At 46.5% G+C, this 27,961-nt stretch overlaps 1 protein-coding gene across 4 annotated transcripts in view; it reads right to left on the bottom strand.

Moving 5' to 3' along the window:
• The window catches only part of MAP3K21 (mitogen-activated protein kinase kinase kinase 21), a 211,103-nt gene that overhangs the window by 112,442 nt on the left and 70,700 nt on the right, over positions 1–27,961 (bottom strand). For all 4 annotated transcript variants that reach the window (XM_029593872.1, XM_029593871.1, XM_029593869.1 and 1 more), the window contains exons 2-3: positions 27,187–27,367; positions 6,484–6,632 (exon numbers count right to left, since the gene is read on the bottom strand). In XM_029593872.1, coding sequence (XP_029449732.1) covers positions 6,484–6,632; positions 27,187–27,367 — 330 coding nt within the window. The remainder of the gene's footprint in view (positions 1–6,483; positions 6,633–27,186; positions 27,368–27,961) is intronic.

The raw sequence follows: 27,961 nt of genomic DNA, 5'->3' as shown, positions 1-27,961 counted from the left end.
TCTCGCAGGATGAAATGTCATGTTTTTCGCAGAGACATCTAACGCACTCTTCGTGCGGATCGGTAACTGACATTGTGCGGTTGCAAGTCGGGCATTTTTTGAATCCTGATGACATTTTGACATCGACGGCCGTCGATGACCGGAAATTTAATTGCGTTTGACGCGAAATTAATTCACCAGCCGGTGATATGAGAAAAATGAGAAAATTTTGAGACCCCCTTATTGGAGAATGAGAAAATGTAACTAGTAAATATCGCTGAGGTAAACTCAGAGGGCTCCGGTATCCGTGCTGCTGTCCAGCTGCGTGCAAAAACGAAGACTGAAGTGAGACCCCTGAGGCACAGAATATCATGGCGTGCTGGGCATGCTCAGTAGCCTCAGACTGCCAGTCAAAAGTTTCTAGAAACTTTGACAGACGTTTTCCCGCACTAGGGCTCCGTTGATGAAGTCACCCATATGTGAGGACTAGCATCCTGCTTGTCCTGGGATAATATTTATTTATTTTTATTTATTTATTGTTTTTGTTATACCGAGTTTCATGATAGGCATCACATCAACCCGGTTTACAAATAACAAGGAGTGTAAAGCATAACGTAACGTAAAAAACATTATTTTCAATAAGAACCTTGAACTTTAAATACAGTGAATCAGAAAAAGGGAGAGGGAAAGTTACAAAAAACAAGGAAAATAAACTTGGGATGGAAGGGGAGAAATTGAACAGCACAATATTTACATTTCAGCCTATTGATACATTAGAATAGCAAGTGAAAAAATAAGACTATAAAACGGTACATAGGTAATCAAATGAATAAATATGACACAGTTGTGAATGGTAATAGTATGATAAATATTCAGCAGGAATTAGTGAGAGAGGGTTTGAGGTTGTTTTACAATGTGGTACCATACTGTTTTCATTGTTTGCCAGTTCGAATAAAAATAAAAAAAAAAAATGATTTCTCTATTGCAAACCTGAGATAGATATTTCCAGGAAGCATAGCCAGTTTCCTTTTTGTTGTAAAGGGATTAAGATAGCCAGGGAAATCTTGAACTTCTCATCAGGAATTTGCTCAAGGCCCTCAGGTCTTGTTTAGGAGAAGACATGTTTTCTTTTGAATCAAAAATACTTGAAATAAAATCCCTACCCTCCTCCTGGTGGAATAGGTTCAACCACTTTGGCTTCTAAGAGAGAAGAGTTCCTTGTATAGTACCCTCCTGATCCCAAGAGGTTGACCAAGAGACTCTCAGTGCATTCTGGTGGTGGTGTGAAGAGTAAGACTATATCCACTCTGAACAATGCTGAGAGCCCAGCTGTCCAAGGTCACTGGTTCATGTAAAACTAACCCTTCTTACACCTACAGGTTAATTCTCAATAATGGACACTGGAACACAGACTATGTTCTCTTGGAGCCAGTAAAAATTCCATCCTAGGTTTTATCTGTGGAGCAGTCTTTTGGCTTGAGAGTCTGTCTGGGATGACAAGCCTCCTGTTATGACAGAGATGAGGGAGGCAGATAACACCTCCACGGCACCTCACTTGGAATCTCCTAGATTGTGTGCTCAGAAGTGACTGCAGAGAAGATCTGAAGTGTGACCTAAGTCATTTATTTGATCCACAACTTCTTGATTTTATCTCCAAAGAAATTTCCTCCATTAAAGGGCACATCATCAAGCCTAGCTTGCACATCCTGACAGAGATTTGGTCCATAGTCATGAGACACTGCATGCTCCAAACCCAAAGGCAGAGGCTCACGAAGCAGTTTCAAAATCATCATAGGTTGAGATGTTTTCCACAATCCTGACTCAAGCTCATCACACTTCTGAGGAAGATTGCTTGACAAGGCCTTCACTTTTGGCAGAATGTCTTGCATGAACTGGCCCATGATAGGAGCCTATGCGGGAAATGCTAGCATTCTGATAAATCTTTCTCCCAATAAGATCAAGGGCTTATGGGTCACACTCAGGGGCAACAAGGAGTGGATCCTCATCCTCCTGACCTTAAGAGCAGATTTTACACGACAGTTTCTCAAATATGGGAGCCTTTTGGAATCAACATCACATTCACTTTCCTACTGGATGGAGGTACAGAGAGGGGGGTTTCCCATATTATCAATTGTATCTCCTTAAGAATGTCATTGACAAGCACTGCTACAACATCCTTAAGAGCAGGGGTGGGCAATTAATTTTCCCATGGGGCCGCATGAGAAATTGGGATGGTTTTAGAGGGTCGGACTAATATAATTAACTCAGTTCTCAATAGCCCTACTTATGAAAAGACAGCAGTTTACCACCAATGCATGTCCTCTGAGAAAACACAACAAATAAGACCGATACAAACGCTTACATGCTAGCAAAATATCTCATCTCGGTAACAGACACAGAACCGACCTAACATACTCCCAGGATCTGTAGTAATGCACATAAACTAATCCACACACAGTTACACCTGTATTATGGAATACAAAACAGGAGCAACCTTATCTATGAAAAGGCAACACCACAAATATTAAATCAGGTCCTAAAAACCAATACACCTCTTATTAGGAAAACAGTATAGCAAGCAGCTATAGATCCCCACACAGAAATAATTGTAAAACTATACTAATAAGCAGAATAAATGTTTCAAAACAGCAATGAACAGAACAACATCCAACAATTAAAAACTCATAAAAACTATTAAACATTCTCCAAACACCAATAAAATATTTCAAAAAAGCAGACATCACACAATTAAAATGGCAGTCAAGAAAAATAAACTTAAAGCCATCTTTACTTACCCCCTCCAGCAGCTCTCCTACTCTCCTTCCCTGCAGGCCGTGGCACACACCAGAAGCAGCAGTAGAAGCTAAGGTCTATACTTATGGTCCTCTTCCTTAGTGCCCATGTCTCTCACACACACACACCATACCAGTCATGCCCCCATAACCAGTTTCTGTCTCTCACACACCAATCATCTCCCAAACAGTCTTTGGCACACACACCAGTCACCTTCCTGAACAGTTTCTCTCATGCCATTCACACACACACACAGGCTTCCCACTCCCGTGTTCTTCTTACATATATGGGCTTCTCACTCTCATAATCACTTTCTCTGTCTCTCTCTCTCTCACACACACACACACACACACACACACCCTCACTCACCAGTCTCTCACTCCCGGGCTTGTTCTCTCCACATGCACAGGCTTCTCATTCCCATAATCACTTTCTTTCTCTCTCTCACACACACACACACTCACCAGTCTCTCACTCCCATATTCTCTTTCAGATATACAGGCTTCTCCCTCCCATGATGTGTCACACACACCCAGGTTTCTCACTCCCATGCTCACTCTTCACATGCACAGGCTTCTCATTCCCATAATCACTTTATTTCTCTCTCTCTCACACACACACACACACACACACACGTCACCTGATCTCACTCATGCATACACACACACACAGGCTTCCCACTCCCAAGTTCTCTTTCAGATATACAGGCTTCTCCCTCCCATGCTGTCTCACACACACCCAGGGTTTCTCACTCTCATGCTCACTCTCTTCACATGCACAGGCTTCTCATTCCCATAATCACTTTCACTTTCTCTCTGTTACACACACACCAGTCTCTCTCTCATTTCCATGCTCGCTCTCCACTGCACAGGCTTCTCATTCTCTGAATCACATTCTCTCTCTCACATTCACACACACCAGTCTCTTTCTCTCACACACACAGTCACCTTACCAACCAGTCTCTCGCTCTCATGCATGCACACACACACACACACACAGGCTTCCCACTCCCATGCTGTCTCACACACACCCAGGTTTCTCACTCATGCTCACTCTCTTCACATGCACAGGCTTCTCATTCCCATAATCACTTTCTGTTACACACACACCAGTCTCTCTCATTTCCATGCTCACTCTCCACGTGCACAGGCTTCTCTCATTCCCTGAATCACATTCTCTCACATTCACACACACCAGTCTTTTTCTCTCACACACACCGTCACCTTACCAAGCAGTCTCTCTCTCTCATGCATGCACACTCACCCAGGTTTCTCACTCCCACAACACCAGGCTTCTTACGCTCATGCTTTCCCACATACCCAGACTTCTCACTTCCATGCTTTTTCTCTCTCACACACACACACATCAGTCACCTCCCTGACTAATGTCTCACACTCTCACATACACATCAGTCATCTCCCTGAGCAATCACTTTCATTGTCTCTCACATACACACACACATCAGCTCTCTGACCAGTCAATCACACACAGGCTGACTGGCTGCTTCTCTCTCTTTCTCACTTCCTCTCCCCCCCACCGGAGCACAAATGGGAGCTGCAGCAGCCCCCGAAGGCCAAGAAAGAAGAATCCCATCGGCCGCGGGAGGCTCATGCTGCTGACTCCTTTCTCGATTACTGGCTGTTTCAATTGCTCGGGGACCGACGCTGCAGCCGACGCGGCACGGCTCTTTCTCCTTCCCGCGCACCGCTCCGTGTATCACTTCCTGTTCCGGGTCACAGGAGGGGGGGTGCAGGCGCGGGAAGAAGAAAAGGCCAGCTGCGGGTACCACAGCTTCTAACACTGCTGCCGTTCCCACTGGGCTTGAACGTGCTGACAGACCAGCGGCAGCGGGAGAGACCGGGAGCGCGCGCCGCGGACCGGAAAAAAACTCCCGCGGACCGGTGGTTGGGGACCCCTGAAAAAGACCACGAAAGGTGGAACTGGTAGGTAGGTAGGAAAGAAACTCGAGCGAAGACACGCTGCCCGATTGGCCGGTGCTGGGCAAGGCTTGCCCAGCACCGGCCAATCGGGCAGCGTGTCTTCGCTCGAGTCACTCCCTCCCCCCCCACCGAACGCTGTAAAAAAAACATTCTCCGCTCCCTCGCTCCCCGATTGGCCGGCCAATCGGGGAGCGAGGGAGCGGAGAATGAGGCACGCTGCCTTCCCTTGCAGAGGGAAGGCAGCGTGCCTCATTCTCCGTCTGCTCTCAGCAGTGGGCGGGCCGGATTCAGCCCGCGGGCCGCCCCTTGCCCAGGTCTGCTTAAGAGGATTCAGGACCTGGATGATGCCCAACATTTGTGCCAAGGGCTCAACCTCTTCCAGTTTTAAGGAAACAGCTATGACCATTCCATTTATTTAGGTAAAAAGAGAACTGCCGGAGGATTAAAGGATGAGACTTGTATAAAAACGTTCAGGAAAAAGTTAAGGATTTCTGTTTAAATAAGCATTTAGAGACGATCTCTTAAGTGTGAACTGGTCAGCTATACTTTGGCGAGAACACTGATTTATTATGGGTTTATTCAATGAACAGCTCTTGTCATTTTAAATTGTTGGCAATTTTTTTTGCTCTTTATTTTTGTATATGTTTTTATTGTAATCCATTTAGGATTATAGATAGGTGTAGCATTTTAAAATAAATATGAATTGATTATTTGCATTAGGGTCGAAAAGGACGTCAGAATTGCACCCAAGTCAATTTCTGGAGTCCAAATGTCCAAACAATATTAATGGTTTTCTTTTCATGGCAGGAAGTGAGGGTTAATGGGAAAGTTAACATTTATCCATAATGATATGGACCAGATTTTCTTCAATGTGGCCTTTTTCCTGCCTCAGTTAGCCAAATATTTGGTCTTCCAGACAATCTATGCAACCATGGCAGATCTCTCCACTTTTTTACTTTTTTTTTTTTTAAACTAGTTTTCTTCATAAATAGGTACCAAAAGCTAGGGTAAAGTAGGAGTTTTGGCACAAAAGTCAGAAAAAAGGTTGAAGACAAATCTTAAGTATTGTGGGACTACTGCACTAGAAAACATTTTGGACACTACCCATGGACTAAAATATTGAAGGGAGCCACAAGCAGCTGCATGGTGGGGATTACTATGCAAGAGAAGTGAAACACTTTTGCCTTTCCAGAGAACTCTAGAAGATTCTGTCTTTTGGCGCAGAGTGCAAGTCACATGAGCCACTTGTGTGACCAAAGGGAACTGTGTTTTCAGAATACTTGAAGATATGGAATATCAGAATAAAGAGAAAAAAGGGAAAAAAAACTTTAAAAACAACGAAAAAAAGAAAAATGGAAAAACCCAAAATTGTTAGCTAGATGCATGTAATAAAGGTTGAGAAATTTGATATGAAATAATTTTTAGAATAGTTAACAGCTAACAAAACAAACAAAAAAAAAAACAAACTAGTGCCACTGCATAAACCATATATCCCAAATGAGACCCACAATGCACAAGACTTCATACTTAGGTCTCACAAATATAATCACATGCACAAAATCGTTCCATATACTAGGGGTAAAAAAGTTTTAGGGAATACTGATTCTGGCAAGCAATTACAAAATTTATTGAAAAATTATTTTTGGGAATTTAAATCACAACACACAGGTTCCTGAAATATTCTTACACATGCTTGTTAATGACAATCTACATATGTTCTGGCTCAGCATAAAGATTTTACAAAATTAGACCACTTTTGGTCAATAAGTACCTTTCATTAGCTTAGCAAATGGTTCAGGACAAGTAGATGGAATGGGCAAAGTAAGTTTATTAACAGCAACTCCGTAAGCCACAGCAAGGCCATCAATGCCACGATATGGAACTTCTCCTGTCAGCAGTTCCCACAGCAGAACTCCATAGCTACAAGGCAAAAAAAGAAAAAAAAATGAAAAGGTTTAATTTATACTATACAACGTCCTGAATATTGGGATGTAATATAACAGGTGGCTTAGACTTCAACACTAACTCACTAGTAAAACCACAACATACAAAGAGAAATTACTACTTACCTGATAATTTCCCTTTCCTTAATGAGGACAGGTTAATCCACACCAGTGGGTTATGCACCTCTACCAGCAGATGTAGACTAAGCAAAGCTGATATCATGGTGCAATGTATACACACACACATATATACACACACCCCTTCACTGACGTTAGCCTGCCAGTATACTCTGCAAAAAAACTGTGGACAACTAAACAATACATGAACATAACTATTAACAATCATTCAAGTACTCTTAACAGAGAAACACTGAGCTCAGACAAGGCATGTAATACCACTAACCTAGGGACTGATCTGATACCAGTAATCCTCGGAAACGCAGCCACTCAGGAGTTCAATATAATCTCCATCTGGTAGCCAAGGGTAGGAAAGTGGATTAACCTGTCCTCAAACAAAAAGAAAGTAGTAATTTCTCTTCTCTTAGCATTCAGACAGGTTAATCCACACCAATGGGATGTACTAAAGCTACTCCCAAACCAGGCGGGAGGCTGCCCGCGGTCCGATCAACATCGCACACACAAAGGCTGCATCCTCCTGGGCCTGCAGTGAGAGGATAGGATTACCTTGCTGGTGGCTGGAAAGAATCAGTAAGTACTGCTTGGAGAAATTTTTAAAACTTAAAAGTATTGTGGAGAACTAAACTATTGGGGTATATTATTTAGTGTGTGTGTGTGTGTTTTGTTTTAAATAGGTAGTCAGAAAGTCAGGCAACAAATAGAAGTTTGTGTCTTTGTATTTCCCAACCCTTCCACCCCTAGCTCATTCTTTAATTTATAGGGAGGTGTCACTTTCACACTTAAAATACAAATAAAATAAATAAATCGGCCTTTTAACTTACTCAGAAATTCCCCATACGTTACCAATAGTTTGATCATTCCCTTGTAGGTGACTACCAGATATATATATAGCAAATACATTAATACATTTAAAGGACCCTAATTGTATGCAAGTCTACATCCAGAGCAACCTAAAACTTAACTAGGAACTGAACAAATTTAAGATGAAGGCAGCAGTCCAGCAGCAAGAGGGGGTACTCCCAGTCTTTTGCATCGAGTGTCACATGTATGATTTTTTACCCGCCAGTGAGAAGTTGTACATGTGCATGCGATGCAAAGAGCTCCTGTCTATCAGAGAACGAGTCTGATCTCTGGAGGCTAGAGTGGCAGACCTGGAGGAGCTGAGGCAGACAGATATAGATGAGACCTTCAGGGACACAGTAGCCAAGTCCCGATTCTAGTCTGGCATCCTTGGTGCTGCCTTGGAGGGAGGGAGGAAGGTCTCATGATTGGAGAACTTCAACATGGTACAGCAAGAAATGATCTTGTAGCAAGGATCTGCTCTCCAGGTGGTGGCATTGTTCTTTCACATCAAGGATGTGCCTTCCTAGGGCTTCTGCCAAGGAGGGAAGGGTCAGGTTGGCCATCACAGTTGGTGATTCAATTATTAGGAATGTAGACAGCTGGGTGGCTGGTGGGCATGAGGATCGCCTGGTAACATGCCTACCTGGTACAAAGGTGACTGACCTCACGTATCACCTAGATAGGATTTTAGACAGTGCTGGGAAGAGCTGGCTGTCGTGATACATGTGGGCACCAACGACATAGGAAAATGTGGGAGGGAGGTTCTGGAAGCCAAATTTAGGCTCTTAGGTAGAAAGCTCAAATCCAGAACCTCCAGGGTAGCATTCTCTGAAATGCTCCCTGTTCCACGCACAGGTCCCCAGAGGGAGGCAGAGCTCCAGAGTCTCAATGTGTGGATAAGACAATGGTGCAAGGAAGAGGGATTCAGTTTTGTAAGGAACTGGGGAATGAGGAGTCTTTTCTGAAGGGATGGGCTCCACCTTAACCAGGGTGGAACCAGGCTGTTGGCACTAACTTTTAAAAAGGAGATAGAGCAACTTTTAAACTAGAACACAGAGGAAAGCCAACATTTGCTTAGCAGAGCATAGTACGGAGGGAGGTATCTTCAAAGGATACTAATGAAGCATTAGAGTTAGGGGATCCCAACAGAGAGGTTCCACTAATAACAAAACTAGTCCAAGTGCCTGTAATTAAAAACTTTCCCGAGTTAAAAATGATTACAATTTATCCCTGACCACTAAAAAGCAGAATGTTAATACAAACAAAAAACACTTTGAAATGTTTGTAGGCTAATGCCAGAAGTCTAAGAAGTAAGATGGGAGAATTAAGAGTGTACAGCAGTGAATAATGACAGACTTAATTGGCATATCAGAGACATGGTGGAAAGAGGATACAAATTACCGGGGTACAAATTATATCGCAATGACAGAGAGGAGCATTTTGGTGGCGCTTTATGTCTAGGAAGCCAACCAAACCGGTAGTACAGTAGTAATGGGAGACTTCAATTACCCCAACATTGACTGGGAAAGTGAAACATCAGGGCATGCTAGAGAGAATGTGTCTGGATGAATAAAAGTTTTATGGAGCAATTGGTTTAGGAACCGATGAGAGAGGAAGCAATTGTTACACCCGGTCGCAGATGGCTGCGACCACTCATGCTCACCTTTTTCCCTGCACTGTCTATTCTGGGGAGAATGGCGCCCTCTGCTAACTTCCACCGACCTCCACCTCCCCGGTGTTCCTGGGACAGCGTGGGCGCTGCCGACCGCCATCTTGGATCAGGAATCACCTAGGTGCGTGTGCAAGGGCCTCCTTTGTACACATCATGGCAGGAACATCGGGGCATCCCATCCCGATAACATCAACTTGCTGCTGTACTTAAGCTGACCAGCCCTTGCCTTCTACGAGTTAGCAAGGAGTTCCATCGTTGCTGAATCCGCTCCATTCTTGGACTTCCTGTTCCTGACTCTAGTCTTGGTGTGTAGACGCTCTGAGTACCCACTCCTCGGGGGCTCTTCCGCATTCCTGGCTATCTGCTCCTTGGAGGGCCTTCCTGCCTTGGACTACTACCTGACCCGCTTCTCGGGTCCCTCTCCTGGAACCACCTCTTGTGAGTACTTCTACAGACCTTACGATACCAGCTGTATTTATTTATTTAAAATCTTTTCTATACCGTCAAATTATTTGCCATCACAACGGTTTACATATAGGCACTATAGTAATGTTAAAATTGTATAGGGTAATACTTTCTATCAAAGTGCCATTAAGGTTCTGGTTACAATGTTTGAACAATAAATGTTTGATGAATGTCAAATCTTGTCCATTTATACATGTAAAAGGTTTATTTTACATGTATAATTCTTTTGTACTGCATATTTTATCTAACATTAGCGATGAGATAATAAAATAACAAAATATGCACATATCTAACTACGTGCTGTGAGCTGATGTTCTGCTGCCTGCTTTATTTCTTTTCCTGTTCTCAGTTCTCTTTGTAAAACGCTTGTTTGAAAAGCCAGGTTTTTAAACTTTTTAAAAAAATGTTTGACATTTTTCTGCAATCTGATCTCAAGGGGCATGGTGTTCCATAGTATCGGTCCTGCTAAGGATAGTGCCCGCTCTCTAACTTGGGTCAGTCTTGCTGTCCTAAACTGAAGGGATTGTTAGGAGGGCTTTGTTGGCCGATCTGAGATTTCTCTGTTGGACATGCACACGCAGTGCTGTGTTTAGCCACTCAGCTTTTTCGTCAATTAATTTGTGTACTGTGCAGAGTGAAGACTTCTTGTGGTATACCCCGTGCCTCTACCGTTTTTCTTCAGTAGAAGTTGTGCAGCATACCCTGTGCTGCAGAGTATTGGCATACCAACTACAGGAGCCACATCCGGGTTCCTGCACCTTTAACTAGCTCTTCATCATCTACTATACAGACATCCTCTGCGTACCCCGCTCCGCGGGCCACTACCGGATCTTCACGTCTGTGGTATCACTCTGGGTGTACCCCCACTGCTCAGAACTATACTATTGCATCTCCTGCTCTGCAGACATTACTTTTCTTTCCTTCATAATAAAGTCTCTACCTTACAGCTGTGTCCTACATCACAGAGACTACACCTGCTGACAGTGAGGCTCACAGGGGCGGAGACACCTCATCTCAGCCCAAGTTTCACATTCTTACAAAAACATAACAGCATTTTTGGATCTAATTCTCAGTGGAGTACAGGATTTGGTGAGAAGTAACGGTGGTGGGGGCCGCTTGGTAATAGTGATATGATCAAATTTGAATTAATGACTGGAAGGGGAACAGTATGTCTAGCACTAAACTTTCAAAAGGGAAACAGATAAAATGAGAAAAATAGTTAGAAAAAACTGAAATGTGCAACAGATATGGTCATTGTTAAAAAATACCATCCTAGAAGCACAGACCAGATGTATTCCATGTATTATGAAAGGTGGAAGGAAGGCAAAACGATTACCAGCATGGTTAAAAGATGAGGTGAGAGGCTATTTTAGCCAAAGATAGTCATTCAAAAATTGGAAGGATCCTTCAGAAGAAAATAGGATAAAGCATAGGTATTGGTAAGTTAAATATAAGACACTGATAAGACAGGCTAAGAGAAAATTTGAAAAGAAGTTGGCTATAGAAGCTAAAACTCACAATAAACTTTTTAAAATATATCCGAAGCAGAAAGCCTGCAAGGGAGTCGGTTGGACTGTTGGATGATCAAGGGGTTAAAGGGGTACTTAGAGAAGATAAGGCCATCGCAGAGAAATTAAACTATTTCTTTGCTTTGGTGTTTACTGAAGAGATGTTGGAGAGATACCCATTCTGGAGAAGGTTTTCATGGGTGATGATTCTGATCAACTGAACCGAATCACGGTGAACCTGGAAGATGTGGTAGCCCTGATTGAAAAACTGAAGAGTAGTAAATCACCTGGACCAGATGGTATACACCCCAGGGTTAAGAACATAAGAACATGCCATACTGGGTCAGACCAAGGGCCCAACAAGCCCAGCATCCTGTTTCCAACAGTGGCCAATCCAGACAGAAGAACCTGGCAAGTACCTAAAAACTAAGTCTATTTCATGTTACCGTTGCTAGTAATAGCAGCGGCTATTTTCTAAGTCAACTTAATTAATAGCAGTTCTGAAAGAACTCAAAAATTAAATTTCAGAACTATTAGTAAAAATTTGTAACCTATCATTTAAATCATCCGATATACCTGAAGACTGGAAGATGGCCAATGTAACCTCTATAGAAGCTAATATATGGTATGTAACAGAACACATTATGTATTATATGTTGATCTTGTAAATTGACCTTTGCAAAACTGATTAAAAAAAGATTTTAAAAAAAAGGACCCGGGGGTGATCGGGAAACTATAGAGGGGTGAGCCCGACTTCAGTGCCAGGAGAAATCGTGGAAACTGTTATAAAGAATAAAATCATAAAACATTTAGATAGACATGGTTTGATAGGACACAGCCAACATGGATTTACCCAAGGGAAGTCTTTGCTTCACTAATCTACATTTTTTTTGAAGGGGTGAACAAACAGTTGGGTGGACTTCCTATGGGCTGTAGTGTGATCCAAATAAAAAGCGAGCGCACATTTACAGTCCAAGGAATGCAGGGCCCGCTCACCTGGTTTTGGAAAAAATGTGGGTAGTATTATGGATTGATTTAAGTGGAAATCAGATACTACCTTTGGCAAAAATTTAGGGTGAGTGCAGAGTACCATACGATCATGGAGAAATTTTGTATAAGGTGGATATGTTACCAGCACCTGTAGCTCACTGACTCTGCGATCCAATATTAAAACAAGTAGAAAGAGCACTTTACAAGTGAGATGGCGTAGCTCACAGGAGTGTAGAGGCTTGAACGGCGGTTGCATGAGCCGTGCTAGTACCACATTGAGGTCCCATGCTGGAACTGAAGGACGCAGTGGAGGCTTTATTTGCAGCAAGCCTCTCATAAAGCGCTCTACAAGGGGTTGTGCCAAGATTGGGGCATCTCCTACACCTTTGTGGTAAGTGGTTATGGCGCTGACAAGTATTCGGATGAAGTTTGTAGGCCAGACTCAGTGAGGTACCAGAGGTATTCCAGGAACCTTGGTGTGGGGCAAGAAAAGGGATCAATTTCCTTTGTCGTGCACCACAAGGAAAACCTTTTCCATTTGAACAATAAGATTTCCTAGTAGAAGGCTTTCGTGAAACTACAAGGACTTGGGACACATTGTCGGAAAGGTAAAGGGATTGTAGTATACACCTTTCGACATCCATGCTGTCAGAGACAGGGAGTGGAGGTTTGGATGACACAATAGTCCGTTGTTTTGCGTTATCAGAGTTGGGTCCATGTCCAGGCGAATTGGTTGCTGGACTGAGAGGTCGCATGGGATGGGAAACCAAACCTGCCGCGGCCAGTAAGGGGCTATGAGGATCACTGAGCCCCGGTCTTGTCGTAACTTCACGAGTCTTGCTGATGAGTGAAAGTGGAGGGTAGGCATACAGAAAGCCCTTTGTCCACGAGTGGGCAAAGGCATCCCTCGGTGGTGTCTTGCGGCTGTGGTGCAGAGTAGAAGTTGTCCACTTTGCGGTTGTGAATTGACGCAAAGAGTGGAGTTGCAGATAGTCGCTGCTTATTCTTGGGATAAACAGCTTAGAATCTAACTAGTCCTTGGGATCCTGCCAGGTTCTTGTGACCTGGATTGGCCACAGTTGGAAAGAGGCTACTGGGCTTGATGGACCCTTGGTCTGACCCAGTATGGCAGGTCTTATGTTATATTCTTATGGGACTGCATTACAATCTGTGTGGAGCAGCGTTTCCTAGATCTGCATCATTGAAATGGAAGATGCCAACCTTTTCTATTTCCTCAAGGACAAATCCCAAAGGAGTGAAAGCAATCTGTCAGCTAAAAAGGAACTGTAAGATCATGATCAACACAAAGAAACCTGCGCCTATCAAAAGGATTGCTATCGATACAGTCTCCGAAACTGGCCCACCTAAACACAGCTAGAGAGCGTGCGCTTTCCTTAACAGGGCCAAAACTACGGAATTCCACACCAATAGATTTGAGAGCAGAGGCAAATTCTCAGACTTTTTAAAAGAAACTAAAAACATGGCTATTTCAGCAAGCTTTCCCTGATTGAATGATGCCCCTCTTTTACTTTGTCTTGAATTTATTGAGTACTTTATGAATATCATTTTATATTTTTTAATTATGTTATACTTCCCATTTAGCTTTTTGCTGATGTATTTTATTTTACTTAATTGTACTTGCATTTTCTATAAACCGATATGATGTATTTTCGAATACTGGTATATAAAACCAATTAAATAAATAAATAAATAATTACCTGGATCCCTTTTGCATGATATTATGGATTCAGTCTACAACTGAGTGCCTGCACAGATGTGATCTGTTCTTAGGGCCATTTCATGACAAACAGTCAAGTTCACACCCTGATAGTTTTCCAAACACAGAAGAACGGAGGCTGTTTGAAAGTAGGATAAATTTTGTTAGCCACCTAATTTTTGAAAGCCTTTAGAGCATTTATAATGGCCTGTGGCTTTAACAGACCTGGGGACCTAGGTTTAAAGCCCTTTTGGATGTACTTCCCTGATTAGGATGGATGCATATGTAGTTAACAATTTAGTGAACTGTGATTTGAAATGATAAACCCCCAAGTCCAATTTGAATGGGACAGCCACAAGAAAGGGAGATTGAGCTGCTCTATGACACATGATCTCCTGAATGAGACCTTTGTGTCTACATTCGGCTTGTCTCTTAAGGAGACGTGCCATGGGAGTAATGAACTGGGGAAGCTATAAGGACCAGCATTCTTAACATGGACCTAGCTGATGGTCTGCTGACAATTATTCTTTCCACCGCATTCCCTACATCATTGACCCTACCAATGGTGGTATGATCCATAGCTAGTGTTGTCTAACAATTCCTAACACTCCAATTGTGGTGTCAGTCTCAAATTGATTTTGGGATAACTGATTAAGAAGTCTAGTGATTGCACTAAACAAATGGTGGTCTGCATGGATTCGTCACCTCCTGCCAAGAGATAGCAAATGTTGCTTACCTGTAACAGGTGTTCTCACAAGACAACAGGATGTTAGTCCTCACATATGGGTGACATCAGGATGGAGCCCAATCACGGAAAACTTCTGTCAAAATTTCCAGAACTTTGACTGGCCCCTACTGGGCATGCCCTGCATGGCACTAACCCTGCAGCCAGGAGGGGGTCCCCCTTCAGTCTTATTTGATAGCTACAGGCAGTGCCGAAAAAATAAAACAAAACGTTACGAACCCAACACCGCGGGGCGGTGGGCGGGTTTCGTGACGACTAACATCCTGCTGTCCTGTGAGAACACCTGTTACAGGTAAGCAACATTTGCTTTCTCACAGGACAAGCAGGATGGTAGTCCCACATATGGGTGAGTACCGAGCTGAGGATGTCCAAACATGCACCAAATGTACCCAACGGCGTGCAACAGGCACAACACCTAGGGTGGAATTTGGTAGAGGGCATCCTGAACCCCACCGGGCAGGCAGAAGGGTGTTGGTACGTCACATTGGAAATCGGTTACGCAGGACAGATTGGCCGAAGATGGAATCTTGTCTTCCGGCTTTGTCTAGGCAATAGTGGGCTGCGAAAGTGTAGAGAGAACTCCAGGTGGCAGCCCTGCAAATGTCAGGAAGCGGCACCGATCGTAGGTGTGCTACTGAAGTGTGCTTTAACACGGTCTTGGAAAGGAATGCCTGCTTGCTGATAGCAAAAAGATATGCAATCCGCCAACCAGGAGGAGAGAGTCTGCTTACCCACAGGTTGCCCTAGTTTGTTGGGATGGAAAGAGACGAACTGAGTGCTCTTCCTGTGAGCAACTGTACGGTCTAGGTAGAACGCTAGAGCCCGTTTACACTCAAGGGTATGCAGAGCCTGTTCCCCTGGGTTGGAGAGGGGCCTGGGAAAGAAGATAGGTAGTATGATGGATTGATTAATGTGAAACTCCGAAACTACCTTAGGCAAAAACTTAGGGTGAGTGCGGAGTACCGCCCGGTCCTGCAGGAGTTTAGTGTAAGGCGGATAGGTAACTAGGGCCTGTAACTCACTAACCCTGCGAGCTGAAGTGATAGCCAAAAGGAAAATCACTTTCCATGTGAGATATTTTAGGTCACAGGAGTGAAGAGATTCGAAGAGTGGTTTCATGAGCCGCCCGAGAACCAGATTAAGGTCCCAAGAAGGGGCCGGAGGACGTAAGGGTGGCTTGATATGGAGCAAGCCTTTCAGAAAACTTGTTACGAGGGGTTGTACCGATATAGGGACATCCTCGACACCTTTATGGAAGGCAGCTACCGCACTTACATGCATTCTGATGGAAGAGGTCTTTAGACCTGATTCCGATAAATGCCAGAGATAGTCCAAAAACCTTGGGATTGGACAGGAAAAGGGATTAAGGGATTGCGAAGAACACCATGATGTGTACCTTTTCCATTTATAGGAATAAGATTTTCTTGTGGAAGGCTTTCGCGAAGCAATCAGGACACGAGAAACCGAATCTGAAAGGTTTGAATGTTGAGATTACTTACCTGATAATCTCCTTTTCCTTAGTGTTTGCAGATGGACTCAAAACAAATGGGTATAGTGTGCTCGTCCTAGCAGTTGGAGACTGATCTGACGTCAGCACGGGTACATATACCCCCACAGGAAGTGTAGCAATTCAGTAATCTTCCTTGCAAAGCTTTATGGATATATGTGTGACTGACCGATCGATTAAATGAACAGGATTACCCTGACCAATTGATGGTAGCTGGAAACCGCCAGTGTACTCAGCCGGAAGGCGTCGACACCCGGCAGGGTGGATGCCCTATATAAGAAAACATGGCTTACCGTGAGTCGGCGAATCCCCATGTATACCGGCAGCCAGGCGGGATGCTGAGTCCATCTGCATACACTAAGGAAAAGGAGATTATCAGGTAAGTAATCTCAACATTTCCTAGCGTGTAGCAGATGGACTCAAAACAAATGGGATGTACAAAAGCTACTCCCGGACTGGGCGGGAGGCTGCCCGAGGACCGTGTAGGATTGCCCTCGCAAATGCTGTGTCCTCCCTGGCCTGGACGTCCAGACGGTAGAATCTGGAGAAGGTATGGAGGGAGGACCACGTCACCGCTTTACATATCTCTGCAGGCGACAGCATCCTAGCTTCTGCCCAAGAGGCTGATTGCGCTCTGGTAGAATGAGCCTTGACCTGTAGAGGTGGTGATTTTCCTGCCTCTACGTAGGCTGCCTTGATAACTTCTTTAATCCAGCAGGCGATGGTTGGCCGTGAGGCTGCTTCCCCTTGCTTCTTCCCGCTGTGCAGGACGAACAGGTGGTCTTGTCTTTCGTACTGCTTCAGACATTTCCAGGTATCTGGACAGTAGTCTGCCGATGTCGAGATGGTGTAGCATTCGACCTTCTTCCAACTTCTTCAAACCTTCCGTGGTAGGCAAGGATACAGTTTGGTTGAGGTGGAAGTGTGAGACCACTTTGGGTAAAAAGGAAGGAACTGTGCGAAGATGGATAGCCTCTGGAGTGATTCTGAGAAACGGATCACGGCAGGACAGTGCTTGTGGCTCTGAGATGCGGCGTGCTGAACATACGGCCAGCAAGAACGCCATCTTCAAGGTTAACACACGGAGAGACAGGCCTCGAAGGGGCCTGAAGGCGGATCCCGCTAGAAATTCCAATACTAGGTTGAGGTTCCACAAGGCACTGGCCACTTCAGTGGTGGGCGAATGTGTTAGACTCCTTTCAGGAAACGTGAAACGTCTGGGTGTTTGGCAATGGTGTTGCCTTCACTCCTGGGACCGTAGCAAGACAGCGCTGCTACCTGAACCTTGATGGAGCTGAGGGACAGACCCTTCTGAAGTCCATCTTGTAGGAAGTCCAAAATGAGAGGGATCTTAGCGGCATGTGAATTGGTGCTGTGAGAGTCGCACCAGGCTACAAAAACTCTCCAGATCCTTATATATGTCAGTGATGTGGAGAACTTGCGTGCTCGGAGAAGTGTATCTATTACTGACTCAGAGTATCCTCTTTTCTTCAGTCTAGCCCTCTCAATGGCCAGACCGTAAGAGAGAATTGAGCTGGATCCTCGTGTAGGATGGGGCCTTGCCGCAGCAGGTCCCTGTGTGGAGGCAGGGGTAAAGGATTCCCTGCCAGTAGTCTTCTCATGTCTGCGTACCAGGGTCTTCTTGACCAATCCGGGGTCACTAGTAGAACTAGGCCTCTGTGCCGCCGAATCTTGTGTATAATGGCGCCCAGCAGGGGCCATAGAGGAAAGGCATATAGCAGGATCACCTGAGGCTATGGCTGTACCAGGGCATCGATCCCCTGGGCTCGAGGATCCCGCGTGCGGCTGAAATATCTGGATACTTGAGCGTTGGACCTGTCTGCTAATAGGTCCATGCCCGGCGTCCTCCACTGATCCACAATCATCTGGAAAGCTGTGGGCGACAGCTGCCATTCCCCTGGATCTAGACTTTCTCTGCTGAGGAAGTCCGCCGTGGTGTTGTCCTTCCCGGCGATGTGGACGGCGGAGATGTCCTGGAGATTTGCTTCTGCCCAAAACATCAGGGGAGTTATCTCTAGGGACACTTGTTGGCTTCTGGTTCCGCCCTGTCGATTGATGCATGCCACTGTGGTGGCGTTGTCTGACATCACTCTGACCGCTCTTTCGCGAAGTCTGTGGGCAAATCGCAGGCACGCTAGCCTGACTGCCCGTGCCTCTAGTCGGTTGATGTTCCACCTTGACTCTTCTCTGGTCCACCGCCCTTGGGCGGTGAGTTTGTCGCAGTGTGCTCCCCATCCGTTCAGGCTGGCATCTGTGGTGAGCAGAATCCAGGTTGGGGAGGACATTCTTGACCCCAGCTCATGTGGCCGGGCTGTAACCACCACCGTAGCTGATTCCGCAATCTGGTCGGCAGAGGTAGGTGTATGGTGTAGTTCTGTGATCGTGGGCTCCATCAAGATAGAAGGGCGCGCTGCAATGGTCTCATATGAGCCCGCGCCCATGGCACCACCTCCAGAGTGGATGCCATGAGACCGAGGACCTGTAGGTAATCCCGAGCTGTGGGCCGGCTGGCGCTCAAGCAGGACCTGCAGATGATTCCGGAGTTTTGACTTTCTCTTGGAGGTCAGGCTGACCTTGTCTTCTTGTGTGTCGAATTGGACCCCTAGGTATTCCAGCGACTGGGACGGCTGTAGGGAACTCTTGTTTATGTTGACTACCCATCCTAGGCTTTCCAGAAGAGCTATAACTCTGTTGGTTGCCCGGTGACTCTCCTCTGGTGACTTTGCCCTGATCAGCCAATCGTCCAGGTAGGGATGGACGAGAATTCCTTCCTTCCTGAGTTCCGCCGCCACTACTACTATAACCTTGGTGAAGATCCGCGGCGCGGTGGCTAACCCAAAGGGTAAAGCTCGGAACTGGAAGTGCTGATTCAAGACTTTGAAGCGTAAATAGTGCTGGTGATCCGGATGGTTTGGGATATTTAAATAGGCTTCCGACAGATCTAGGGAGGTGAGAAACTCCCCTGGCTGTACAGAATTCTTAACAGACCGCAGTTTCCATGCGAAAGCTGGGGACCCGTAGGTGTCTGTTGACTGACTTGAGGTCCAGGACGGACCTGGAAGTGCCCTCCTTCTTGGGTACTATGAAATAAATGGAATAATGCCCAGAATTTCTCTCTCCTGCAGGTACTGGGATTATGGGCTTTTAGGGCCAGGAGCCTCTGTAAGGTCACTTCTAGTGCCGCTTTCTTGAGCGGTGAACAAGGAGATTCCAGAAACTTGTCTGGCGGAAGCCGAAGAAAATCCAGGTAATATCCTTCTCGGATGATGGCGAGGACCCACTGGTCCGAAGTGATCTCGACCCACCTGCAGTAGAAGAGGGTTAGCCTGCCCCCTATGGCTGCTACCCCCGGATGGGTCGGCTGATTGTTATTGTGGGTTGCGGCCGGGGCCAGAACCTGAGCCGGTTCTCTTCTTGCTGTGCTTAGCCCGAAAGGGCTGGTTCCTGGCCTGAGAACGAGGTACTTGATAGCGAGTCCTGTAAGGGTTGAAGCGCTGAGAGTTTCTACCTCTGGATGGTCTAGAAAAAGAACGCTGGCTCCTCCACGACCTGTCTTCTCGTAGACGGGGCAATGGAGAGGCACCCCATTTAGTAGCCCAGTTCTCGAGATCGCTGCCAAACAGTAGGGAACGCTTAAAGGGCATTCTTGTGAGTCGTGTCTTGGAGGACGAGTCAGCCGCCCAATTACGTAGCCAAAGCTGTCTCCTGGCTGCCACTGAGGATGACACTCCCTTGGCTGCCGTACGGACGAGGTCTGAGGCTGCGTCAGAGAGAAATGCGAGAGCTGATTCCATGTCTTCTCCCGGGGTGTTTTCTTGCTTGTGATAAACAGGAACGCGTCACCACGGTGCAACAAGTCGCGATTCGTAGGGACATGGCTGCTACCTCAAAGGCTTGTTTCAAAATGGTGTCCATGCGTCGGTCAGGCGTATCCTTGAGGGCCGCTCCCCCCTCCACCGGAATGGTGGTGCGCTTCACAATTGCGTTAACTATGGCGTCTACCTTGGGGCACACCAGAAGCTCCTTGGACGCCAGATCCAGAGGGTACATGCCTGACAAGGCCCGACCCCCTTTGAATGAGACCTCCGGTGCCTTCCATTCCAGATTGATTAGCTGCTGTGCTGCTTGTAGGAGGGGAAAATGGTGAGCCGTTTGGCGCAGGCCCTCTAACAGGGGGTTCATTGTGGGGTGTCCTGGGGTGTCCTGGCCTGGAATGGCCAGTTCCGATAGGCATTGTGAGACCAGGGCCGGATCAACTGGAACGGAAAGACCCATACGAGGAGCAGACTGCATCTGGACAAAGGCGTGAATCCCCTTGAATAATTCTACCCAGGAAAGCGAAGCCGGATCTGGCCGTAGGGGTACCAGGTCTCTTGCGTTCCCTGGCTGCTCGCCGCGGCCTGCTAAGTCCGGTGTGTTCCCTGGGGAACCGCTGGGCTGGGACCTGTCCTGGAACTCCCATGGCCTCCTCACATTGGGCACATAGCGAGTCTGCTTCCTCGCTCTGAGTGGCTCTGAGGTTGCATGCTGAGCAGAGGCTTAGAGCTTTCATGCCTGATTCTGGAGGTGCCGGCTCTGCGATGCATGGGCTCTCTTATGCTCCATTCGCCTGAAATTCGGTGTCGCCCAACGATGTGCGCTAACAAGTGCGCTTAACAGCATGCGCCTAGAACGGGCGTCTTATAATGTGCGCGTATCCTAGTAGCGGGAGCTTAGTCAACGTGCGCCTATCGCGTGCGCTTAGTTGGCGAAGGTGAGTAGGCAGGCACAATGGCAACCTCCTTGGCGGGCTGCCTCGTAGGCAGGCCCAGTTAGTCCACACTTCCTCGGAAACCAAGTAAAGATGTACGCCTTACCTTGTCTTCGGCGCTTCCCGGCTGCGACCCGGGCGGTCTCCGGCTGCGGGGGGAGAGGGTGAGTACCTTCACCACCGCGCTTAAGGAAGTGAACCCGCTGCCTCTAGGCCGCGCCCGAACTCGTCTCGCTCGGGGGCCAAGCCGCGCCCGAGCCCTTCTCACTCGGGGGGCTAGGACCCTGCCGCAAACCGGCCACCGGACCGAGGCTCTTACCTCCGAGGGACCAAGGAAGTTAGTTCGGGAAACTCAACTGGGTGAGTGACCGCCTGGTATCACCACAGGAGTGCAGGGCTCGTCTTCAGTAGGTTTCTTCTATGAATTTAGTTGTTAGAATTTGGAAACATGCTCAGCGAGCGTGAGGTAGCTCCAAACTGCTTTGGAGACGGAAATTACTAAATTGCTACACTTCCTGTGGGGGTATATGTACCCGTGCTGACGTCAGATACCTCTCCAACTGCTAGCACGAGCACACTATACCCATTTGTTTTGAGTCCATCTGCTACACGCTAGGAAATTAACCTTTCAACATCCATGCTGTCAGGGACAAGGACTGAAGATTGGGATGGCGTAAACATCAATCGTTCTGAGTGATCAGAAGCGGGTGCGTTCCCAAGGGAATGTGCCTGAGGATGGAGACATTCTGGAGTATGGGAAACCACACTTGGCGTGGCCAGTGAGGTGTTATCAGGATCATGGTTCCCTTGTCCTGACGGAGCTTCATGAGAGTCTTCGAGAGAAGAGGGAGTGGAGGGAATGCATAAAGCAGACTGGCTGCCCAGGAGAGGGAGAATGCATCTCTGGGCTGAGAGCGCTCGCTGCGAATGAGGGAGCAGTAATTGTCCACCTTGCAGTTTTGAGGGGACGCAAAGAGGTCTATTTGGGGATGACCCCATTGCTGGAAGATGGAGTTCGCCACCGAGGGATTGAGAGACCACTCGTGCGGTTGGAAGACACGACTCAATTTGTCTGCCAAGACATTGTGCACTCCCGGCAAGTAGGTGGCCCAGAGGTACATCGAGTGGGAGAGCGCTTCCGCCCAAATCTGCGCAGCTTCCTGACACAGAAGGAAGGAGCCTGTGCCTCCCTGCTTGTTGACGTACCACATGGCCACCTGGTTGTCCATCTGAATCAGGATGACATGATTTGATAGGCAATCCTGAAAAGCTCTGAGAGCATATCACATCGCTCGAAGCTCCAGGAAATGTATCTGGTGTTTGGCTTCCTCTGGAGACCAAAATCCTTGTGACTGCAGATCGTTCACATGAGCTCCCCAGCCAAGGTTGGAAGTGTCGGTAGTGAGAATGAGTTGAGGATCTGGCAGGTGAAACGGCAGTCCCTGGAGGAGATTGTTCGATCTTTCCACCAGGTGAGAGATAGACGGAGTGTGTCTGTGATGTGGACAATGGTTGACAGAGGCTGAGTCGCTTGAATCCATTGTGACCTCAGAGTCCAATGCATGACTCTCATGGCCAAGCGGGCCATTGGTGTGAGATGGACTGAGGACGCCATGTGTCCGAGAAGGACAAGGAATTGTCAAGCTGTTGCTGTATACTGAGACTGCAACTGATGAGCGAGGGACACAAGGGTTTCCACTCGTTGTTGAGGTAGAAAGGCTTTTGCCTGTAAGGTGTCCAAGTCTGCCCCAATGAACGATAAGTTTTGAGATGGGACTAAATAGGATTTCTCATAATTGACAAGAAATCCTACAGAAATTAGAGTGTGTAGGGTCAAATCCAGGGACGATCGAGCGGCTTGCTGGGTTGGGGCCCTGATTAACCAGTCATCTAGATAGGGGTAGACATGAACACCTTCTTTCCTGAGAAAGGCTACGACAACCATGAGACATTTGGTAAAGACTCGTGGTGCCGATGCTAGGTCGAATTGGAAGCGCTCGGGATTGATAGTGCTTTGGGCCTACTAAAAACCTGAGATACTTGCAATGAACTGGAGCTATCGCAATGTGGGTATACACGTCCTGGAGGTCCAGAGAGCAGAGCCAGTCTCCTCTTTGTAGAAGAGGTAGAAGCGAGCCCAGGGTTACCATCTTGAACTTTTCCCACTGGAGGTACTTGTTGAGGGCACGCAGGTCCAGAATTGGACGAAGCCCCCCGGATCTTTTGGGAATCAAAAAGTACCAGGAATAGAACCCTAGGCCTTGTTGTGAAAAAAGGGATGGGTTCTACTGCTCTTAACTGGAGAAGAAGGGAAACCTCCTGCTCCAGAGGGACAGAGTGGTCAGTTACTCTCCACGCTTGTAGAGGTGGTGATTCCGGTGGAAGAGTAAGGAAGTTCAGGTGGGAACCCTGAGCAATGATTGCTAGCACCCATTGGTCGGTTGTGATTGATTGCCACATGCCGTGAAAGTGGCACAATCGACCTCCCACTGTTATAGCTGGCAGAGGGATCAGGCTGCTGCTCTCCAAGGGAGCATCAAAAACCTGAAGCAGGCCCCGGCTGGGGAGCTGCTTGTGGCTTTTGCTTCCGGGGCTGAGATTTCTGATAAGGCCTCATAACTCGGGACCTTGTTGGTGGAGGATAGTACTTCCTTGGGCGGAAGAATGACTTCTTAGACTCCTTCTTGAAGGGCTGTCTAGAAGGGAAGTCAGAAGGTATCGATGAGAGCTGTTTGAGGGTCTCATGAAGGTCCTTTAATTCAGCCACTATTTGCTGAATCTGTTCACCGAACAGATTATCTCCTAGACAGGGCAGGTCAGAAAGCCTGTCTTGTACTTCTGGGCGAAGGTCAGAAGACTTGAGCCAGGCCCAGCGTCTTGCCGAAATGGCAGTTGCAGACACTCTAGTGGAGGTGTCGAAGATATCGTAAGCTGTTCTTATCTCATGCTTTCCTGCCTCAAACCCCTTGTTGACAAGGATTTGAAGATGTTCTTGAAATTGGTCAGGCAGGGTTTCAGAGAAGTACTGTATTTGCTTGAAAATGACCCTGTTGTATTGGGTTATATACAGCCAGTAAGAAGAAATCCTGGAGATAAGCATGGCCCCCTTGGAACACTCGACGACCAATATTGTCGAGGAACTTGTGTTCCTTGACAGGAAGGGTAGAGGAGTGTGGTTTCGTCCTTTTTGCTTTCTTTTGAGCAGATTCCACCACAACTGAGTGGTGGTCAAGCTGAGATTTTTGAAAGCCAGGGGCTGACTGTACCAGATAAGTAGTGTCAGCCTTTCTGTGTACTGGGGCAATGGATCCAGGGTTTTCCCAGTTCTTTTTGAGGAACATAAGAACATAAGAAAATGCCATACTTGGTCAAGACCAAGGGTCCATCAAGCCCAGCATCCTGTTTCCAACAGTGGCCAATCCAGGCCATAAGAACCTGGCAAGTAACCAAAAACCAAGTCCATTCCATGCTACCATTGCCAATGGCAGTGGCTACTCTCCAAGTGAACTCAATAGCAGGTAATGGACTTCTCCTCCAAGAACTTATCCAATCCTTTTTTAAACACAGCTATACTAACTGCACTAACCACATCCTCTGGCAACAAATTCCAGAGTTTAATTGTGCGTTGAGTAAAAAAGAACTTTCTCCAATTAGTTTTAAATGTGCCCCATGCTAACTTCATGGAGTGCCCCCTAGTCTTTATACTATCCAAAAGAGTAAATAACCGATTCACATCTACCCGTTCTAGACCTCTCATGATTTTAAACACCTCTATCATATCCCCCCTCAGTCGTCTCTTCTCCAAGCTGAAAAGTCCTAACCTCTTTATTCTTTCCTCATAGGGGAGTTGTTCCATTCCCCTTATTTTGGTAGCCCTTCTCTGTACCTTCTCCATCGCAATTATATCTTTGAGATGCGGCGACCAGAATTGTACACAGTATTCAAGTTGCGGTCTCACCATGGAGCGATACAGGTACAAGAAGAACTTGATGAATGGGAATAGAAGTGATCACTTTAGGGGCATCCAGGAATTGGAGAAGCTCCATCATCTGGTGCCTATCATCTTGCTCCATCTGAAGCTGGAAAGGGTCCAATTCTGACATTTCCTTCACAAAATTAATAAAAGAAAGGTCCTCTGGAGGAGAACGCTTTCTACTTTCAGTAGGAGAGGGAGGTGAAGGTAAGTCATCGGTGTCTGTGGAAGTATCATCACCCCAGGTGTCATAAGGATCAGTAGGCTGACCTGTAGGACGAGAAGGGGGTTGGATACCCGAAGGGCCCAGCTGAGACTCCGAGAAAATCGAAGGAATCACCAGGGGCACCGTGGATGCCCTGGGGGGCATCGGTGCCAGCATCGAAGGCATTGATGGCGCCGATGTGCGTATCGCTCCCAATGAATGAATCGGTGGCGAGGGACGACGTGGCATCGATGGCTGAGGCAATACCCCTGAAGGAGGGATGCAAAATGGTCTTTCTCCTCCCGATGAAGCTGACATCGGGGAGCGTACTGGGGCCATCGGAGGCCCGGGAATTACCGGTGGAAGGGCAGTCATGAGCGCCTCCATCCGGGATAGCAGCAGTGCCAGCGCTGCTGGAATCAGGTCGGTGACCGGTTCCACTGTCGGTGCCGGCGGAGGGACCTGGAGTCGTTGCATCGCCTTGTCGATGGCCTCTTGGACCAGCCGGTCCATTTCTTCCCAGAGACCTGGGGCAATCAGCTCCGGCTCCGTGACGGAAGAAGGAGGCTGAGGCACAGTTGGAGGGACCTTTACAGGCGGAATCACGACTCCCAAACCCCGATCTTGAGGGGGAGAAACGGGAGTCAATGGCCATGAAGACGATGGCGGGCTGTCACCGGATGGTTGTCGATGGTGGTGCGACTTCGACGGTGCCGGTTCCGATGACGTCGATGCGATGGACAGCGTCAGGGTGTGAGCACGGAAAAGGAGTCCCATCTTCTCCATTCTGGTTTTGCGACCTTTTGGTGTCATAAGGGCACATTTGGTGCAAGTCAGGACATCATGCTCATGGCCTAAACACATTACACAGACTCTATGAGGGTCTGTGATAGACATGGTGCAAGTACAGTCCAGGCACCAATGAAAACCCGACACCATGGCCATAGAAAAAATCGAGCCGCGGTACGGTCGACAGCCAGAAGGCCGCGAGGGCCAAACTCGACGGTAATAGACTAAAAACGGTGAAAAACTTATCGGAGTACCACGGCCTGAGAAAAGTTAGAGGGACGCCTGTGGGACAAAATAATTTTGAATAAGTCCGTGAGGAAAATTCCTGTCAGGAATCTGTTCAGAGCTCTTAAACCGCGAGGCTACCACTGCGCGGAAAAAAGTAGACTGAAGGGGGACCCCTGCTGGCTGCAGGGTTGGTGCCATGCTGGGCATGCCCAGTAGGGGCCAGTCAAAGTTCTGGAAACTTTGACAGAAGTTTTCCGTGATTGGGCTCCATCCTGATGATGTCACCCATATGTGAGGACTACCATCCTACTTGTCCTGTGAAAAATGCTCTTAACAAGCCAATTGCTAAAGTAGGGAAAGCAAGGTAGCTTACCTGTAAACAGGTGTTTTCCAAGTACACTAAGAAGTCTCATGTGAGTGATGAAATTCACTGATGTTAACAGGACATTTCTGGAAAGTTGCGTGGAAGTCTGCTATTTTGCTTTAGTCATCTGGAGTCATGTAAATTTAAGTATGAAAATGGGGTCATACTGAATAGAAAAATGGGACACTGTCAGAATAAGGTAAGTTGATACTTTGCACATTCTTCAGTAGCTTTGTGGTTAGAATAGTAGGCTTGGCCTAGGGAACCTAGGGTTCAGATCCCACTACTGCTCCTTATGACTTTGGGCAAGTCACTTTACCCTCAGTTGCCTCAGGTAAGCCAGCCCTCTGGGGACAGGGAAATACCTACAGTACCTGAACGTAATCTGCTAGGAAGTGCCAAAAAAGGATAATATATAAATCAAATAGCAAATACTGAGTTTGTATTTTAGAGCTGAAGATAAAGAGGCATTTTCGTTTGTATCCTTAAAGTTTTAAGCATCAGACTTGCTCAGTAATGGACATTTACAATGGATATATACAAACCCCAAGAGGAGGGCAGAAGCAGACATTTTTAAAAACCCTCAGTATAGGTAAGATACTTTACAAGTGCATACCTCCACACATCACTCCCTTTAGAAAACATGGAGCACTTGATCACTTCTGGGGCCATCCATGCATAGGTACCTGCTGCACTCATTTTGGTTGTTCTGTGCCATTCTCTAGCTAGTCCAAAGTCTGTAATTTTCAGCGTTTTATTGCAAATGTCATTATGTTCTATCTTCTCAAGTAATAAAACTGCAAAGGAAAACAAAATAAAATCAGTACAAAACAAAATCACTATCAAAACAAAATGCACACACAAAACAGATGTACTTAGGATAAGTATTTTTTTTTATTCTATATACATTCATTTGCATGTGAATTGGAGATTTGATATTGATGCAAAGCAATTCCATACTATATGAATACAAAAAGGGCAATTTTTAAAGCAATTTCCATGGGTAAGGTGAAATTTGATCTTACCTGTTAATTTCCTTGAGTCCTGCTATACCAGTCCAGACTAGTAGGTTATCAAGGCTGGTGCTACACAAACAATAGCCAGAATTCTTATATCAGAGCAATGAAAAATACCAACTGCCTTAAAACAGAATAAACTCTAGGAACAATAGAGATTTCCTAGACAGAAGGGACAGAAGAAACTCTCCTGTATTTTGTCTAGAAGGAACACTCTGCTCAGTAGGGACTATACCCTATGTATTTCTCTACATGCCAAGTTGCTCCACACAAGTGATAATAGCACAGAAGCAGAAGACTCAGGTGTACCTCAAAGGCAAAATCAAATTTTCTACTGAACCCAAGGTTCACTGCTAAGGATAAAAGTGTAGACTA

This window comes from Rhinatrema bivittatum, chromosome 3, assembly GCF_901001135.1.
Source record: "Rhinatrema bivittatum chromosome 3, aRhiBiv1.1, whole genome shotgun sequence".
Lineage (NCBI taxonomy): Eukaryota > Metazoa > Chordata > Amphibia > Gymnophiona > Rhinatrematidae > Rhinatrema > Rhinatrema bivittatum.
This window is presented reverse-complemented; position numbering and strand designations above follow the sequence as displayed.